This window comes from Gadus morhua, chromosome 13 (genome assembly GCF_902167405.1).
Source record: "Gadus morhua chromosome 13, gadMor3.0, whole genome shotgun sequence".
NCBI classification, from domain to species: domain Eukaryota; kingdom Metazoa; phylum Chordata; class Actinopteri; order Gadiformes; family Gadidae; genus Gadus; species Gadus morhua.
This window is the reverse complement of record NC_044060.1, coordinates 14154721-14175722: the sequence shown is the minus strand read 5'-3', so window position 1 is coordinate 14175722 and position 21002 is coordinate 14154721. Positions and strand designations below refer to the sequence as shown.

Below are 21002 nucleotides of genomic sequence, written 5' to 3'. Positions count from 1 at the left end.
AGGCAGATATTCTCAGCGGTGTTAAAGCACCCGAGCAGACACTATAAAGATTATCCTAGTATTTTGCATTTTGTCTGATCACCTTATCTAAACCCGGGTATCTCCCAAACTCTTTATCTCTAAATGACCTCCTTGCCAGGCAGTGGTTGTGCGGTGGCATTTAAACAACGTTGCACAGGGGAAAACAAGTGTGTTGTGTTGTATGCTATTCCGTGTTAAGCCAGGTGCTTACTTTGCCCTGCTTTTAGTTGTTTAGCAAAACAGTACTGTTTGAAAGTTAAGCAAACCCTTCATTTTAGCAGGAGAATTTCCGCTTTGGAGAAACCCCCCCCCCCCCCCCCCCCCCCCCCCCAAGAAACGACTTTAAGGTTTACACACTTTGTGCTCCATAGGAGCAGGTGTGTGGAGGGTTGTAAAAACTCACATCACACTTGTGCGAACGAAGTGTGTGCAGCCATTATATAACTATCACTTTGGAAAAGCTCTTCCGCTGTAGCGGTAGCACCTCCAATATTTTGAATAATTCCGGTTTCACAACTTTAGAATTCTTTTCTCCAAAATAATACTGAAATAATCACCAATACTTTTGAAGTCCATTCGACAGGGAAATGTTATTTTGGGGTTAACTCTGGGGATCCTTTATTGACTCTCTGCTTCAACCGTTTCCATCCAACCTCCTTATCGTAATCCTTCCATGGCACCACCAGAGATGTACCAGTTCACGGTGTCTGAGGGGGCCACGGTGGGCACCTCGGTGGGACGCGTCATCGCCACAGACGCTGACATGGGGGAGAACACGGATATGGGCTACCTGATCAGCGACCAGGAGGGAGGGGAGCTCTTCAAGGTCACCACCGACGTGGACACCCAAGAGGCTGTCATCTGCATCAAGAAGGTACAGCACCGTCTCGCTCCAGGGTGGATGAAAAGTAAAAGTATGTCCATCAGCATATCACTGCCACCTATTTCCCAACTTGACAACAAGAAAGGTTTTAGAGCACCAAAACCGTTTGATGTTTCACCCCCCCCCCTTCAAAGAAAAGGTGATCAAAAACCTGAAATGGCCGAAACTCATGTTTGTTTAGGTATCAAAGCACTGAAAACCTTTGCCGTCGAGATTCTTGTTGCAAGCTGACATCAAATGCATCTTTTAACCGGATGAATTAAACATCCAACAGCCGCTAGACTTTGAGAGCAAGAGGAGCCACAACGTGGTGGTGGAGGCGGTTAACAAGCACGTGGACCCGCGCTTCGCCGACCTGGGCTCCTTCCGCGACCAGACCATCGTGCGCATCACGGTGTCCGACGTGGACGAGCCCCCCGTCTTCCTGCCGGCCGACGGGGCCCGGCTGGAGGTGCAGGAGGACGCCGCGCTGGGCGCGCTGGTCGGCGTGGTGACGGCCAGGGACCCAGATGTGGAAAACGCCCCTGTCAGGTAAAAAGAACGAGGTGAATATGAATCTGAGGCCTGGTAAGAGAAGCAGCCGCAGGAATGAAGAGGAATCATTTGAAAGGTTTGGTGGTGATGGTATTGGTGGTGGTGGTGTGCTGAGATGCCAACCCCCCCCCCCCCCCCCCCCCCCCCCCACACCCCACGCCCCCGTTCCCTGCTGATCCTAGTTAGCACCAGAGAGAAATCATCCCCCTTTTGTGGACCGTCTCCAGGCTTCTTCACCTCATAGGCCCTTGGTTTTGGGGAGCTCAGCGTTGGATGTTGTTGTGTACTGTGGGGGTGTGCAGCCCTTTGAGACTGTTACTGTGAACCAGCACTGTAGGGGTCTGAAGACTAAAGGCGGCAGCGTCTTTCTTGCCGAAAAGAAGTTTGGAGAGGACGTTAGAACAAATTGACTTGATCTCGCAGAAAATCTACACATGATTACTGGCTAATCTTCTTTTCCCGCTCTTTTTCGCAGATGACAAAAAAAAAATCTGGATTCGTCAGAATATCAGGGAGGCCAGCTTCCATGATATCCTACTCGTTAAAATAAAGTGTTCACTGACAAAACCAAGCTGATTATTAAACAAGTTAGACCGCAAAGTACTTCTTTGGTCTCGACCAGCCGAAAAATATCTACTTATTCTGAATAATGCTGCCCACTTCAGCCATTTATACATTGTATGCGCAATCTTTTCATTAAAAGTAACTCTTTGTAACAGGTTTTGTTCCATTTTTCGGCTTAATTCAAACCACTTTCATATTATTATGTTCAAAACACAATGTGGGGGAAAAATATCAGTCCGACAGAAATTCCATGCAGTCTTGGCCTTGTATGGCACTCCTCTACCATACATTTTGAATCATACACTCTATCTATGTGTTTAAAAAGGTTGCTGCATATTCTTTCTTCTTCTATTATTCTTCGGACAATCAGGTCTTCTGGGTTTTGCCCTTGGTTGTGCTTCATGAATTATAACCTCAAGCTAGGTTGAGTTGTTGTGTCACCCTATGACACACAGATACAGGGCTAAAATGCTGCTGAGGTAGCTCTTGTACATTTTCTCTCCCCTACGTACTATTCAACATATATTTATATTCAAATACAAACTGCATCAACATAAAAATTGACTTAAATCCTAAAAGCTTATAATGTATATAAAATGTATGAAAACCTTATGCATCTAGCTCAATGCAACCTTTTTCTTAACTCAGTGATGCTAAGGTGCACCGAAAGTGGAACAGGAACACAGGCAGGAAGTCTCCTACTTGCATCTCCCAGAGACCACTGTTTGAAACATAAAATATCTAATCGTTCAGAGCAAGGTTTCTATCAAAAGACCAATAGTGTCTCCTTTTCCACAAGACCAGCCCTAATGTGAGAGAAGAATGCATGCAGAGGCACTGAACGCTGTCTGTCTGGTCTGATACAGTACGGCTGATGCGCTCAATGGGCTTTGTGAAAATCACCTCTATTCAAAACGCAGGTGACGCTGTGCGGTTCAAGGTATAATACAGCACGCCGTCATCACACAGAGAAGCCAGGCAGACTGTGTGAGAGCAGCCATAGCCATTGTCTGGGTGCGTGTGTCCTTGGGCGTGCATGTGGGTGTGTATGCATGCAAATGTTTGTGTGTCTTTCTGTCCATCTGTCTGTCTGTCTGTCTGTCTGTCTGTCTGTCTGTCTGTCTGTCTGTCTGTATATCTGTGTGTGTGTGTCTGTCCATCTGTGTGTCTGTCTGTCTGTCTGTCTGTCTGTCTGTCTGTTTGCGCGTGTGTGCGTGTGGAATTAAATGTGTGTGTGTGTGTGTGTGTACGTGCATCCCATAATTAATTGATGTGTCACAGGTATGCATATGTTTATTGGGAGAAGAGAGGGGAAAAGGGTGGTGTGGCGCAACCTGTTTGGTTGAGATAGCCCACAAGCACACACACAAATATAAGGAGGCAAACAGAGGATTGAGGGTGCTCATAGGTATGGGGAAAATAGTACAGCAATGTATGGATGGCATTTTTCTTTGTGCAATTGAATTAAAGTAAATAATGAGCAAAACAACATTGTTTTGCATAAAGAAAGTGAAGCTATGCTTTATTTTTGCAGTGTGGGAAGTTGGAAAATAAGTTATGATACAGTTTTAATATGAAAACGAATTCATCAAACAAATGATACTGTACTAATTCTAGCGTGGAAGCTTTTTCACAGCACATTGCAAAAAAAGTGCTGTCTTCACTATATGAACTCTATAATTGACTCTAACTCTGCCCTTCTTTTCCAAGAGTACACAATAAGTACACAATTGTTTTGCCTATAATCTGGTACTGTTCTTTTGGCTTTGCGGACATATGGTTATGAGGGTGACTGGTCTGGGGACACATTGTCAAGAAATGCCCTTTATGGGACATTTTACCTGTTGCTAATTTTGTGCAGTGGGTGTTATTCTTTGGGTTTCATCTCAGCCCACGTTTGACCTAGCCTGGTCCTACCAGACTCTCGTACTTCATTTCATTTATACAGAGGGTCTGGACCTACTCAATTGACAAACGCTAACTCACTTGAAGGTGGTTGTCTGTTGAAGTTAAAAATGATTGGATCTGTACCAGATCCAATAAACACTAACGTTTGGCTGGGAATCACGTTGCGCGCAGGCTGTAAACAAACCAATCACCGTGCGTGAAGATGTCCGTCAACGTGAGCTCAGCTCACTTTAACGTCATTGATCTCAGCCGCCCCCTCTGTTCGCTGATTGGACAGAGAAAAAGCCACTAACATACCGTAGACCCAGACCTAGTACTGAAGAGGAATTCAAATTGAGCGGAAGTACCTTGGCGGGCGGAGCCAGGCTACGTTTGACCCACATGATTTGCCGCAATGTAGTAGTAACAAACATTTGTTGTTTTAAGTTTCTTTATGCTTCACTGCCTGTAGACATAATTTATTTTTCTATCTCATCCTGCCGTCTCTTGTTCTCTTTCATAGGGGTTTACTGAAACAAACTGAAATGTATGCGGCCAAAACAACAGTGTACATTTGAATGAAATAATAAAATGTTGTTTGTATTAATTCACAGGTTTTCTATTGATCGGAGCACGGATCAGGATTCCATCTTCCACATTGATCAAGTATCTGGTGCCATCACGCTGAGCAAGGTTCTGGACAGAGAGACCGCAGGCTGGCATAACATCACAGTGGCTGCAGTGGAAGCAGGTAGGCTGTTCTACTCTGTCATTGTGGTTGTTTATGTCTGGTCACATCACGTGACTATCACCTCGCGTCCGTAGCGCACGGAATGTTATATTATTTTGCTTAGCGCAAAATAATATAACATTCGTGATTTAAAGAGATAAGCTGAAGCTCTCCTCTCCTCTTGTTAAAAAAATGAAATTCAGCAGCGGCGGTCATATTTCATATAGGGGAAACACTGCTGCATCCTGTCACAGCTGAGTGTGTTGTGACCTTCCCATTAGGACCTGTTTATTAACACCTGCATCATGGAACAATTTCAGTGTAGCAAGCACTTCTGTTCAGACTTACATTCAAATTTGAGTCGAAATAATTGAACCCATCCACCCACGGCTCAATTAAATTTGTATTTTTTCGCTCACTCTGAATAAATGAGGGTCCTCTGAGAAAATGGTGTGAAAAACACTTTTTGAACAACAGTTGCATCTCGCAGGTTTAAAGAAGAACATGCTTCATATAATTTCAAATGAGATACGCTATCTTTGCCAGACACTTATGCATCCAAAATTATGCTCATGATAAACGAAAAAGCAAACTTCAACTTTCTGTATTCTCATTTATACTAAGTTATAACTTATTATGTATGCATAGAATATGTTTAGCTGATTGCAGCTGAACATATTATGTCCAATAATGTCCTACAGCATGTGAAAATGTTATGTATTTTTAAAATAAACAGAAGGATGTAATTTAATCACAGCTTACATAAGTAAGTTACATCCCTTATTGTTTTTCAAAGAGAATATTCAAGACATGGGGAAAAAGTGGATGACGTGTCAGAAAAGATTGGCAGGCTCAGTTCAGAGCCCCAGTCACTAGTGATGAGGACCTAGTCTCCCAATAAGCTGCACCCCCCTCCTCTTCCCACAACTCTCTCTTCCACTCACCCGGGGAGATGAGAGAGGGGGGACAGACAGATGCACACTGCTTTTCCCACTTCAGATCAACGTCTCCTTTTTTTTTTTTCATTCCATCACTTAGTCATCTCCTTCTTCGTTGCGCTCCGTCTCGAGGAAGAACCACCGTGGGGGGCTAGCTACGGTGGGTGGGGTGGGTGGGGTGCGACGATGGCTCCTCCGTGAAGCTGGTCATCGCGTGGATGGAGAGCTCAGTCCTCGGTGTGGATTCGTAATTGAATCAGCACCCGGCTGATTATTATGACTTGTATGTGTGTAGTCTACGTTCAACTCGGATGCCTCATCTGCTCATTATAAGGCTGCAAAATATTCCATTAACAATGCATGGTGTCTGAGGCGAGATCCCGTGTGGGTGGCAGATCTGTGCACCGCATGCACGTCTGTGCATTAGTGTTAATCCTTTTATTTATTTTTTATGGCTGATGAATGTTTTGGTGGGTTATAAAAGCTGCCCTATGTCTTTAGCAGGAAAAATAGAAACTCCATCTCTGTGCTCTCTCCATACACACACAATCACACGCACACACACACACATACACACACACACACAGACAGACACACACACAGGTACACACACAGGAACACGTTAAAAATGAAGCTGGTGTAATAAGGTACCTTCTCTCTTTTCACGGAGAAGAGAGTGAAAAGTGTAATAACTTGTAGGAGCTCGGAAGTTATAACTATACTAATGGAAGAACACTTGAAAAGATAGAAGAGACGGTATTTTGAAAGGTGTTTTTTAAGATGAAGTCTGTTCTGCATTGAAAAAGGGAGAGAGATTGTGGTATTATTTCTTTGCATCTGGCTGGTGATAAGCAGCTGCCCACACAAACGGAAAATAAGCAGAGAAGCGAGAGTAGGTTTCCTTTTTCAGCAGCATCTCTGAATTCCTTACTTTATTTTTCTTCTTTGTACTCTAATGTCACATTGAGTCCAATGACCAAAATAACATTTTTCTCTGGAAAACGATATACATAAACATAGAGCTTGGATGATTACTGTTCGGGAGTAACTGCGCATACTTTTACGACTACAGTTCTCAAGACAAATTGCAAGCTTTTGTACACAGTCTCTCTGAGCTTGGCATTATGTCCTGGGTGCATTTCAATGTTAATTGCCTAGCCTTTCAAACAGCAAATGTAAACACTTAGGGGCTGTACTTGACAGATAAAGCTCCTTGTGATGACTCAGAAGAAAACGCCATAAGAGATAAAGTCAACGGTCAACTCCATCGAAATTGCCATCTATTTATGTTCATCGTCTCTTTGTGGATTGGCTCCTACACAAGGTTGTCATAGCAGAAAGTGAGGAGAGGGATGAGGAAAGAGGAAATAAAAATAATGAGTGTCACATTATGTCAGACTAATATATTTAGCATCATCATTGGGGCTGGTGCTTCAACAAATCCCAGATGAAACGGGTGACATCGTTGAAAGGCACAAAAAGGTTGGGACGGAACCCTCAGTCCAGCAATACATTACTGACATTTGGCGAGCACATCACTAGGTGGGATAATTTTGCATTAGCGGTGGTGTTTGGTGGTTTTGTAGCTGGTGGTGGTGGGGGGGGGGGGGGAGGAGGGGGTATGCTGTAAACATGCCAAATGCTGATTGGCACAATTTTAAATTTTCTGTGTGGGGTCCAGTGTGGGCAATAACGCAGTAGTACTGTCAAACAAGATCCATCGGCATGCTGTTAATACTCGGCTGGCCTGCATGCCCAGATGTGAGATGATCCCGTCACGCTTCCATTAAAGGAAAGCTTTCTGAGTTTTTGCCTTGGACCGTACTTCCTCATTATGTTGCGTCTATGCAACTAATGCAGACAATCTTATGATTTTATATTTTTTTATTGATTAATTATATATTTTTATTTGTCCAGCATTGAGCGAGCAGCTGTTATCCACAAAACAGGCTGCAATCGAATCCTTTGAGGCACCAGCACCTCATCAATGAAAGCACTCTAAAGGGCCTTGTTTTTGCCCGCTGACAGGCCCAACATGTTCAATACAACCTTTTGTCCGTTTGTTACTACGTATTACCAAGTCTCCCTCAGGGAGTAGCTCTGAATTCTCGCGACAAGAAGATAACAGTGGCAACGTGAATATGAGCCGCAGCAGGCAAAAGATTTAATCTCAGACTACAGAAAGTGTAGTTTACTGTCATCTAAAATATTTTGTTGAGATTTAAATGACGATAGGGACATATCCTGCCACAATGACATTTCAGAGGGAATCCTTGACCTTTACCTTGAGTGAGTCTTTGAAGACACAACAGTAAACAGGCCAGGATCAAGACAAAAGTTTTATGTCTCTGCAGTGATCCTTTCCATAATGTCGTCAGACACTTATTATAACAATCTGAGCTTGTCAGTGGCAAAACCAAGCACTTTTAGAGGATGTACATTGACGGGGCTGTTGGCTCAAACGATAACACTGCATGAAGCCCGTTTCCCGGATTACGGCTGCAGCATTCTTGCTCAATGCTTGGACCAATTTCAAGAAAAAAATCTGCCTTACCCCTATCGACCCAAAATGATGGGAAAATAAGGACCAGGTTAAAATCCCGAAGATATCCTTCAAGGTAATACTCTGGATCTATAAAACAGCCAAGTGGCAAACACCCAAAAACTAGAGTCTTGAGTAAAGTGAACAAATCCAGTTTTATTTTATGCCTAGTCAGAATTCTGTTTTCTGATCACATCTTGTTCTCGAGGTGTTGGATATGTCGTAATTGATGTGATGTGACTCCACTGAAATGGAAATGACCTCCACCTCTGAAATGAAATATAACTTTCAACCCTTTATAACCATTCACACTTATTATGGACATTGAGATCAGGTTACGCGACCAATTTCCATGTTTTTGTGTGTGTGATTGAGTGTGTACGTGTATGTTTATATGTATGTTTATGTGAGAATGCATGCACACACATTACTGTATTTCTCCGCTGTGTGCCACACAGCCCACAGAAAACACATTATCCTAACGCTGTGTTGTCACTAAGTGCTCATTTCCTTTACTATGTGTATTCAGAGCGGGAGCTGCAGTGCGACGCTTTAGCGGAGTAGCTTTTACCCACCCCGTCACTTCCTAGGGTGATTCTGCTACCTGACAGACTTCAGTCTCCATAGGAACCCATAAGCCAGGGTTAGAGTGACATATAATTTCCTCAGACTGATATCCAGTATTCTATCACCTAGCCAAACTGCACATTTTTCTTGCCCAGACATGTGGGGGGGGGGGGGGGGGGGGGGGATCACCCTGAGGGCGAAAAGATTCAGAAATAGTGTGGAAGACTATATCTGTAACAGTTTGGAGGCAGGGTGCTAAAACAGAATAAAATCAACTCCGCTGAACGAGCTGTTTATGTTCAACCTGATAAACAAAATCCAGTATTTTTGACTATTCATGTTTCAGCTTCTTCTTCCTTATCTGCCTTCAAAGGTATATACATAAATATATTTATTGTCGTGCTTTCAGTTTAACGCGTTATTAACAGCGTTAATTTTTTTATCGCGAGATTCACGCTCTTTTGGCTTGCAAACGTTGTCGTTTTTTCACCTGCTGTCTAGCAACAACTAGTCACGTTAGAAAAATTACAACACGATACCGGATCTAGCAACACCCGAAACAAAACAACAAGCACGCCGCACAAACTTGTTGGGGCAAGCAAGGATATGGAGCGGGTGAAAAATCCCTTAAACGTGTGTGTGTGTTTGTGTGTCACTCTGTTCGAGCCTGCAAGAGAGTTCAATGTTGTCATTAGCTGTTACGTCTTTCTGACCAATCGCAGTTCAAGGCCCACCTGGGCAGTATCACTTCGGGAGGGGCCGCTCAGTTACTCCCCTCTAGACAAAATCGACTTGGTTGCGACGTTGACAGTTTGTGAGTGTTGCATCTGTTGAGTGAGTGTGAGGTTGCGGGCGCACAGCTCAGGCTGCCGGACGGCGCTGCAAGGAACTTTTATAAACGCAATAATGTTATCCCGCTGTAATCAGCCCGACAGCCCCGAAACGTTAACGGCCCACCGGCAATTCTCCCGACTCTCCCGATTACCACTCCGCCACCGTGTGTGTGTGTGTGTGTGTGTGTGTGTGTGTGTGTGTGTGTGTGTGTGTGTGTGTGTGTGTGTGTGTGTGTGTGTGTGTGTGTGTGTGTGTGTGTGTGTGTGTGTGTGTGTTTGGGCGTTATTCGATGGTAATGTGTATAGGCCTATGTACGGTAGGAATATTCATACTGGTTTAAATAATAAATGTTAGTATTTCCCATCTTTGCTAAGCAAGAGTTTTGTTCGAAAGATCAGTGATTGGAACAAATAAAAACCTGGGCTATGAAGTTTTACGGTAGGCCTACCACTGTAATGCACCTACCCGATGTCAAGTGGACCGGGTTGAATTCACTGCGGGTCTCTCTTCTTATATCCATCTTACCAAATATATTTTATTACTGTCCTTCTCAACACTCTCTGATCTCACTAAAAGGCTAGCAGCACGAAATCAAGGGATATTTAGAAAAAAAAAATTGATTAATCGCGATTAATTGCGAGTTAATTATGACAATAATGCGATTAATCGCGATTAGGTATTTGAATCGCTTGACAGCACTAATTTATAGATAAATGACCCGTCAAATATGAAATAAAAGGGGAAAGGAACAGAACCTGGATCCCCATTAAAGAGGAAGTTGATTTGTAGTCTGCATTTCAACTTGGCAGGAGTCAAAGAGTGGGTGATCACACCAGAGTCATAAAAAAGGGCGTATGTTTGCGTGTCTGTATGTGGGGGAATCAACTATGAAAGACAGGCAGAGATGATTACGCGACCACATGCCTCAACCCTGAACCACCATTCGATCTGCCCTCGCCACGGCTGAGCCGGGAAAACAAAGGTCTAATAACAACAGGATTCCCCAAAATGATCTTATTGTGCTCCTTGCATTACTCCTTGTTGGAAGCTGCGCAATGCATAATTCATAGGATCCGGTGTCGTTCTAGTGCCTATTCCTCCTGGAGTGCCTCTTCAGAGTTCGGTCTGGCACTCTGTACACCATAAAGTGCAGCTCATTGACTTTGACACTAATCCTAGTGCGGCGGAGGTATTATGGTCATTCATTAACAGTTCCATTCAAGGGCTTTTGCCCTTACTATCATGGTGATGCTTGTTGATTGTTTTCTCGTGCGCCTCCCGTGTTACGCAATTCTATTTTTTGAACTATTTGCACACATTGTCACATTGTGCGGTGAGCGCTGCGTAGTGACTTCTTAGGACCGCTTACACTACAAAATGACAAAATAACACATTCGGTTCCAAGTGCCACTTGTTCTAGAAATTGGTGACATTTTGCCAAACATTTTCCAGCTATGCCGCCCTAACAAAACATCTGTTTTAGTGGCTTGCTGGTGGCATCTGCGTCCCACAAGCAGCCGTGGCAGGGCCAGTGTTATTCCCCTCTGACCAAATTGACATTTTAAGCCAGACCCTAACCCGGGGCGAAGGAGCCGAACCATTTGGTCACTAATGTGTGACATCCCCGATACACACTATCACACGCGCACACAAACACACACACATTATCACGCTTTCACATGCAAGTCGTTTGTGTGCAACCAAAGTAGTGCACACGCACCAGGTTTGTGTGTGTCAGTATAATTCAATCCCTGGGAGATGGGGGGGGGGGGGGGGGGGGGGCTCTTTGAAAGACACCTAACAGCTGGCGCGTGCCGAACAGATGTAGCGCACGCGAATAATCTCTCCAAATCCTTTTATCCTTCTTCTGCATCGGACGACAGATTTAGAGCACTGACACTTTTGATGGCTACTAGATAGCTGTTATTCCCCCTCGCAGGAGGGGGGGGGGGGGGGGGGGGGATGGGGGAGGGGTGGGGTTCTGTTCATCTGTTTTTAATTATTAGATTGAGGAATGGGAAGAATTCTACTGCTGGATGACTTCTGCTTTTTTTTCCGAGGGTGTGGGTGTGTGGTGTGAGGTAGAGGAAGGGGGGGCTGATATCCTGCATTGGTGGTTGAATTGACTGTCCATTTGTTTTAACGCTGTCAATTAAAATCCGTCAATCCGGGAAATTTGACCTTCTCAATGTCTTGACTATCATTGACTCTGGTCCTGTATTTGGTCATCTGTGTGTGTGTGTTTGTGTGTGGGTCAGTCAGTCTGTCAGTCCTTCTGTTCATCAGTCTGTATGTCATCAGCCTGCCATCTTGTGTCCACAGGCAACAAAAAAACCAAACACCTTCCTAATGTGTTCTAGCTAAATGACGGAGGCAGCATTTGATTCACTGACCTTCTCAGAATGTTTCCGTTCACAGCATCAGCACCACGCTGACAATGTCAGTACCGGCTGTGAAAGGTCCAGTGTGTAGAATTGTAGTGGCATCAATGGGAAAAGACTTGGCAGAAATTAGATACATGTTTTAATGGGTGTATAATCCCCTGAAAATGAGAATAGTGGTGTTTTCCTTACCTTAGTTTAACCCTTTACAACTACATACATACACACCGTGGCGTTAAACTCTGTATCCAAAAAGCTTAACTCTCTCGGACAACAAAATCAACTGCTGGCCTGCAGCTCCACACATCTTCACACACACACCCACTGTGGTGTTATTAATATACGTTTTGTTAGTGGTACTGCTGCACAGACCGTAAAATAGTGTAGCATATGGCAGTTTGTGTTCATAGTTGTGCGTTCTTTAATATATATTGTTTATCCGGGTTACACAACGTTCGTTTTTGAGGTTGTTTTCTTCTTCCATAACAAACAGTTCTGACTCGGTATAAAAAACGAAACTAGCGATACAACTGCAGTCATGTAATCAAACGCAACCAATATTCCGCACCGCATTGCATGTAAACAATGTCTTGTGGCACCGACTGCTATAGAGATGCATGATCAATACATGTAACAAGACCTATAATTAGCGATAATTATAAGTCTATGAATACCTCTGCATACCTTGTCCTACAACATGTACAGTGTCCATGGTGACTAAAAAAATGCAACAAATGATCAGGTTCGATGTGTAAAATCTGCCATAATTGACATATAGTTGAACATTTGAAGACTAAATAACATAATACAATTCATAAATGTATAAAAAACTCACTTGGACACTTGGCTACCTGATATTGTTGCAGACACGAGCGCCTTAATGGACGTAACTACTGACCCCTCACACAATACAGGCCAGGAAAGACCACTGTCGTTTTTGCAAAGGGAGGGGTCACCTCTAGCGGTCACCTCAATTTTTCCCAGTGGACCTTTAATAGTAGCGAGGAAGTATAACAGGAATGACTCACTTGATTAGTTATCCTGGCTGTCTCCCCCACTCTCCCTCTCTCTCTCTCTCCCTCTTGTATCTCCGTCTCCCTCTCTCCTCCAATGACGTGGGCCCTCCATGCCCGTCTCCCACTTTTCTTCCCGTCCCCGGCTCTCTGAACGAGTGGCAGCTGTTGCCGTGTGGTATTTCTGCATGGCATTTCAGCAGCCCTAATGAAAACACAATCAGACATAATGACATGTTTAAGAATGGGGAGTAAAGATTTGAGCACAAGTGGACTTGGTGAAGTGGCTGAAGTGGGTTTTGATTGTACTAATTATGTAATTCCCCTCACCTCCCACCTCCTCAATACCCAGGCCCCTTCATACAGAGCCCCGTGAGAGCCCCCCGTTAGCGTTTAACTCGCGATGATTTAAAATTACGCTTTCCGGTTCCAAAAAATATCAAGCGTAATAAATGCACTCATTTTTCATCATCCTCATCATCATCATCATCATCATCATCATCATCATCAAAGCAGGATGTACGTGTTGCACTTCATTGTCCCTGTGATTGGTTATCGTGGCCCTGGAAACCAACATGGACTATTTGGGGCCCTTTTCCTTGTCACTCACTGGTGCCACAAAGTGTTATTGAGATAATGGGGGTAATTTGAAAAGGCATTATATTAAAATACGCCAGCTTTCACAGCTACAGCGCACAATCCACTCTCACTCTCTCTCTCTCTCTCTCTCTCTCTCCCTCTCCCTCTCCCTCTCCCTCTCTCTCTCTCTCTCTCTCTCTCTCTCTCTCTCTCTCTCTCTCTCTCTCTCTCTCTCTCTCTCTCTCTCTCTATGTTCTCTCTCTCCCTCGTGTACCTTTTTATCTCGTCACCATAATGGCCCCATCTTGTAGGATGTAATTTTATTGGTGTTTGTTGTGTTTTTCGACACATTAGATAAGAACAGCATCTGGAACCATTGAGGTCTTGGGATCTTGGTAAAATAACATTGTAAAGATTGAGAGCCATCATTAGCCAAGTTTTTGTACTGTTTGTTGCGTATGTATAATTCCTAAAGAGACATTGCCTATTAGAAGTCGTTATATCACTGCATTATCATTCTGTTGTTCTGTATTTTAGGGTTCGGACAAACACAAAGAACAAAAAAAAAAGAATGCGACTGCTATATCAAATATTCATATGATGTGTATTCAACAGACAACCAAACAAACAAACAAGCGCATCAAACGAGCAAACAAAGGGGGCAAGACATATAAAGGCAGTGCAGCCAACCTACATTCCTCCCTTGATACTGTCTCTATGAATATACAGTATATATACGCAGTATTAAAAGCCTGTGTGTTTCTCTCCCGCAGATAACCAGGCCATGGTGTCCCATTCAGCGGTGAGCATCCGTATCCTGGACGTGAACGACAACCCCCCAGAGCTGGCCTATCCATACGAGGCCTCCATCTGTGAGGACGCAAAGCCAGGCCAGGCAAGTCAACTCGAGTGCACCCCCATAGAAACATATGAAGGTTAGCCTTGAGTCATGCTATGCAGGGATTTATGAATAAAGGATAAGAGTATGTGTAGATGCTGCTCATGCAATTATGTATACAGCAATGCAACAATACTTCATTGACAACACACGGTGGGTATTTTTCTTTTTCCTCACTTGGCCTTTCATAAGCCTTTTCAAGTACATTGAAACGCGGCAATATGACTCAGAAACAAGGTTATACAAGACATGCATATATTACATTATTTCTACTTTGGGTTGAGGAGGCTAATTTAACTTGGGTTGATGGACTTTTTCTGTATTTTGAGTTGCCTTTGGCACACTAGTACATCTCCCTGAGTGCTGCATGTCAAACTGAAGGCATGTGTAGAGGATCTTTAGGATGGTGTGTGTGTTTTAATCTATGCATAAATGCAGCTCCTGGTATATTAAAGGGGCCCGTCAGGCTCGGCTCTGTTCCAATAAAATAGTAATGCGTTGTACGTTTGTTGTTGAATAAATTCAACATCAACTCGGTTCTTTCTCAGCTTTGCAGTCAAACAAATGGCAGAAATCCTGGACCACTCACTGGTCCTATTTGTTCCAATTCTGAACAGGAATCCTAAATAAATGGTCCAACTTTTGTGATTTTTTTGTTGCAGGAACAGATCTGATTGATAATGTATGTTGTTTTTCTATGATAGATATGGAGTTTTTCCTGGTTTGGATCATTTTAAGGGCGCTTGCAATATTGTACTAATGTTGTGTTATTTTTATTGGTACGTCTGTGTAAGACGTAAAACGATAACGACACCAACTGTCAAATAGAAAAAAAAAAGCTTCTGTCGGCTGTTGCCTCTGTTGTCCAATTACAATGATGTATATATAGGTTAAATCCACATCTGGGGATTATCGATTCAACGTTTAATGCTCAACAAACACGTGCATTTGTAATATATCCTAACCTATACTCTTTATGAATTAAAGAGGATGTGCCAAAGTGCTGCTGTTTCAGCTCTCGCCATCATGAATGGCAGCGCCAGGGCTTATTGTGCCTCCACCCTTATCTCCACCTCTTACATCAGACCTGCAGCACAGTGTGTCCTGCAATCTCAGGGACATGTGTAGGCAGATGCCACTCCTTTGACCCGGGACTCCCGAGAGCTAATTGATTTTATAGAGGCCAACTACAAGAGTCCTTTGAATCATGGATGAATGGGTTTTATTGTTTTAAATATGCAGTGTTTCCATTCGGCAAGAACAAAAGGACGGTAAATGGGGGAAATTAAAAAAAACGACGTGCCGTCTATGTCAGTTTCACCCAGGAAAGGTGGTGGACTTTGTAGAAATCATGAAGCATTCTAATTAGCACAGATTGATATCATAAATTCATGAGCCGCAAGGTTGTGAACTATAAAAACTATAAAAAACGAAGTTGATGTAATTAAATAAAAATGGCCACAGGTACAATTTCACTCCTGAAAGACACAATCACCTGACACCCAGTGAAATAAAAATGAACAAAAATAATGAAATTAATGTATCGAAATGCTTAGTGTCTCTTGCCAGTTCAGGGCTGGATCTAACCACAGGTTATCATGAGAAATGGAGACTGGATGGGAAGTTTTATAGACCCTGGTCTCAGACCCAATTATCATCTGTAGAGCAATGGAATAATTAACAGATAAGGGCTCTTTTGAGTTTGTGTGTGTTTGAGTTGGGGTTGCTTCATGCTGGAAGCGACAGGTACAAGTCTCTCTCTCTCTCTCTCTCTCTGAGATCCAAACCGTGTCATCCCTGAGCCGGCACACAGCCTTGCTACAGCCGTTCTGACGGTGGTCTGGTCCCATCTTTCTCCTAGCATGCACTAGCCTACCTCTTCCGTCTCCTCCGCCAGAGACCACATTAACCTTCATGCAGCTCTCCCACAACGACGATTAGTCTTCCTGGTGAAATGAAAAGAAGACGAGATAGAAAAGCAACCTTGGTTGGATGCTTGGACTGCACATTCGGTAAAATACTTGGAATTCATCATGAACTCAAAGAAATAATCTTTTCTCTATCCGTCCATCTCGACTTAGAGTTCCTTCAATGCTAAAGTATTTTGTTCTTTGATGTGTTACATACTTCCAGCCCTTTCTTCTTTGGTCTCGGTGAGGTCGTATTTTATTCTCCTCGGTTTTAGTAATCAGCTGAGCTTGAGTGAGAATGTGCCTTGGATCAAATGCAGTCTGAAGCCCATTCACCACCCCACGAGGTCCGCTGTTTGGGACGCTTGGGATATGCGTTTGATTCGGGCCGTTTTGTAAATTTAATTACCCAAATTGTGTTTGGTTGTGTTTAAGGTTTGTGCAGTTGAAGTTGTGTATATGTATATGGACAGTCGCCGAACAAGACAAATGTTCCAACTATAAGTGGCCCCAGAATAGAAAGCAGAATGCTAGAATCGTGCATCAACCTTTCTGGGATTGTGGCTTTATGTTTGGAATGGAGTTCATAACTAATTAAAACGTGACTTTAAAGTATGCTCCTTTCATTGAAGAAGAATTTAATTATAAAAGGTTGTTTCCTTTTGTTTTTTACAATGATACAAACCACGCATTCACCATTTTAAGATGAAGTTGAAGGGGGGAATGCAGTAATGTGACCCCACTGGCTTATTGCATAAAAGTGAAGGGAGCACCAAACAAACTCCTTTCGGGGTTCTGCAGTGTTCTAATTCAAAGAGCTTACTGGGATTATTTTAGTCATTCCCTAAACAAGCTAGCCGGAGGGGGTGCCCTGGGTTCCTGCCATAGCGTCCCTGGTTTGTGAGTGGAATGAACATTTAGTTTTTTCCATGCTGCACAATACTGCGGCACTGAGTGACTGGCCTTGGCCCTCCCTGTGTGTAGGGGTCTGGGAGCCCTGGAGCATAACCATTTGAACTGCTTCCCATGAGTAACGAGAGGCTAACTCCACAACGCATTGTGCATGATGGATTCGGGGTAATGACATACACAAGCCAAAACATACATACTGGCTCTCTCTCCGCAACGCACGCACATATGCACAGCAAGCTGGGCTCATTTGCCATTCAATGAGAGTCATATTATTTAAGCCTGTGGGATATATTTATATATTAAAGATCAGAGTATTTGCCTGTTTTATTTGCCCCCCCCCCCCCCCTCCTGGGGTTATGAGTACCCAATGATTGATAGCAGTTTTTATTTTCGCTAATTATGTGAAAACACATTAATTCTACGCCCCAATGTATTCAATCAAGCTGTCTCGTATACAACAGTGCCTGTATGAAATCAAATATTGTTGTCATTGTGCGTACGTATAGCCATCCCTATTTGACTCCTGGAACTAATATATTTCATGGTAAATAATTAATCAGTTTTTTAATTTGATTCTTGAATATTAACGTGTTTTTTCTCACCGTCTTTTGGAGTGGAAACGTTTAGGTCAATGTATTGTTATACCAGTGACTGGTCACTGATACCCATCATAGCGACAATTCCTACAATAGCAACAAGTCGATAGGGCACATAAAGTGACACAATCTGACCGCTTTGTACCGTACTGAACTCATTGTAGTCCTCTGACCTCAATAAGTCTGTGTATTTATTTCACATTTCAGTCTGTGTTAAAGGTCCTTCAAGAGGAAAGTCAGTGTGTGCCCTTCAATTTTAGTTTCAGTTCAAATTTTTTTCTTTTCCCAGCAAGAGACGTTAAAGACAGAATATTGACTCTGGGTCAAAGTGATTATCCCACAGCAACAAACCTTGTGAATGGGCTGTTTTGGAACAGTGCTCTGTGTTTTTCCAACCAATCGAATCGAAGCAGCTGTCCTTTGATCTGACCAATTTCTCCAAAATAACAAACACATATAATTATTAAGGAAGAAAAAATATCAGAGGCACACATCTTTCTTCCCCATTTCCTTATTTAACAGTATTCCTTCTTTCTGCTTGTGAGACAATCCACATATTCAAGTTTGTGTATTGCCTTAAACAAAAGTCTGGCCTTGGTGGGGCAACAATTAATCTGCACACAGTTCAAAAATAACAAGCCGATCAAATTCAATACATTTTTGACACTCTTACTCAGTTCAAGTCGGAAGTAGAGCAAACCTACTTTTGCATACGTCTCTAATGGCAGAAGTGTTGCACTTGCTCCATTGATTGCTACACTTTCCTTAAGCGAGTCTTAACAACACTCTTTGCTTCATCATTAACTTAAGCGTCCTCCCCAATAGCAACGATTGTTCCTATCAGTGTTATATTTTAGGGGGAGGCTTCGATGGGCTCGAGCCAAGATTGATCGTCAGACACAGAATTTGAAATCATGAGATCAGGATGGTCTCAAAAGGCTGCTTCGACTTACAAGGCTTATAAGAAGGTCCTTAAACCTCAAATGAGCTTGCTTTGGCAAAGTGTTATTTTTACACAAGATAGCCATATATATCCTGCTTATCCAGACGTGAGTTGCAGTACTCAGAAAGAAGATGTCAACGACGGAGATGGGAAAATTGTCATGATGACTGGTATACATCTCCTCCCTCCTTCCTCCCCCCATCCCTCTTCTTTCTTCCCTTCCACACACTCCCGTGCACGCATGGCATGGGGACTGGCACACACCTTAGCATTACAGCGTGTCACTGTCACATGCGTAGCGCGTCAGATCAGGCTGCCATGTAAGCTAGGCTAATGAGGTTTGCCTCCCTCCAGCACCGGGGCTCTTATCTGCCGGTGCGGAGCCGCTGCGGAGAATCAGCTTAGCTTAGTGTTAGCATTTAGCGCTGCGTCAAGGTTGTTCTTGAATCGGGCTGTTGGCATGAGAACGCATTTTGTATTTATGTGTGTTTGTGTGTGTGTTTGGAGGGCATACTGTATATTCTGTTAGAAGGAAGAAGAAAAAGACTCAAGGAATTGGGTTAAGGATGAGGGAAGGGGTGGGAAGGCTTCATGGATGGAGGGGACGGGAGTGAGGCTGTGAAGGATCATAGGGTGAGGGCAGGGTGAACATGGGGTGAGGACGGGTGGATGATAGAGGTGAGGATGGGCAGGGGGAGGGAGGAGAGAGGGTGGGGTGAGTGTCTGGGAGCGAGGGAGGGGGTTTGAGAATGTTGGTGAGGTTGAGGGTGAGGTCTCGGATGGGTGTGGGCGGTGAGGGTGGGGGATGAGGATCGGCGGGAGGAAAGTGGCGGAGATGACATGAGGAAAGGGGTGAATAATGGTGTGAGGATGGCCAGGTGAGGAAGAGGGTGAGGACACAGGTAAGGAATGCAGGTTCTACGGCAGGGTTGAGGATAAGGGTATGGATGGGGGTGAGGATGGGGGTGAGGGAAGGTTTAGGGCGGGGGTGAGGATGGGGTTGAGGGAGGGGTGAGGGTGAGGGAGGGGTGGGGGCGGGGGTGAGGGAGGGTTGAGGATGGGGTTGAGGATGGGTTGAGGTCAGGGGTGAGGGAGGGGTGAGGATGGGGAAGGAGATGGGGTTGAGGTTATCAAAGAATGGGGTGTATTGCTAGGCAGCTTGAACACGGGGACATATCTCCAGCGAGGCTGGGCCCACACAGTAATAAGTGACTTCCTGCCCCTGTTGTTCACACAGCATTAGTGATCTGAGTCTGACGGAGTTCGGTGAGTCAACGATAGAGGATGTCCAGCTTCAAGCACATTGTCATCTTTTTTTTTTTGGTTGTGGTTTTTTTCAGGTTCTATTTTTTTGCTGACTGAAGATTATAGAGTAGAAGAGAGGAGCTCTGTTTGTAAGAGTAAACACCACCATAACAGAGTAATGATACTCTGACAGCACACCGCTGCAAATAACATAAGCAAACAGTTTTGGCGGATACATTTCAGACACACACACAGAGAAATGAATCACAGCTAAGAGGGAGTTAGAAAGTAACCCAAGGTTCAGCAAAGGGTTACAATACAGTATGTTCAGACAGACTGTTTGTCTTTAGGATATCAACAGTAGGAAGGGTTCGTGCTAGTTTAAACCAAAAGTCCACTTTCTTTTTAAATCAAAGTGATAGGAAGATGAGAACATGAAGCATGCACAATTGTTTTATGTGCACTCACATTTCTAACCAATATTCTTCTACTATCAATCCTGTTAACACACCTTTGTTCATGGTGTCTGTGGCATTTTATTATATTGTGTATTTATATATGATATCATTGGTAATATATACATGAAAATATGAAATAATGACATGATATATAAATACATGAATCACATCGTCTGCCTATTTGCAGCAGCAGAAATCCTCTGACGACCTTGAACTTGACACACTCTGCAATACTTGAGATGTTTGGTTTGTGTGTAGATTTCTTTCTGTATTTATTATTTTTTATAAAGTTAGAAGTTTTTTTTTGGGGGGGGGGGGGAATTATCGTTGTGGAGCTTTCCAGATGCGGCAGGATACTTAAGGGGTTGGGTCACATAAGGAGGCAGTTGGACAGAAATTGAATTAGTGACTGTGCTTGAGGGAGATGAAACTGGCTGCTCAATAAACTACCACACACACACACACACACACAAAAACTCACTCTCTCTCTCTCTCTCTCTCTCTCTCTCTCTCTCTCTCCAAACTACTCCTCACTTGTTTTCCTCTTGTACTCATACTCTCTCTGTC

At 43.6% G+C, this 21002-nt stretch overlaps 1 protein-coding gene across 1 annotated transcript in view; it reads left to right on the top strand.

Moving 5' to 3' along the window:
• cdh22 (cadherin 22) overlaps positions 1-21002 on the top strand; it is a 139318-nt gene that overhangs the window by 98473 nt on the left and 19843 nt on the right. Inside the window, exons 6-9 of the mRNA XM_030375616.1 lie at positions 708-895; positions 1179-1435; positions 4504-4640; positions 14247-14368. Of these exons, the coding sequence (XP_030231476.1) occupies positions 708-895; positions 1179-1435; positions 4504-4640; positions 14247-14368 (704 nt within the window). The remainder of the gene's footprint in view (positions 1-707; positions 896-1178; positions 1436-4503; positions 4641-14246; positions 14369-21002) is intronic.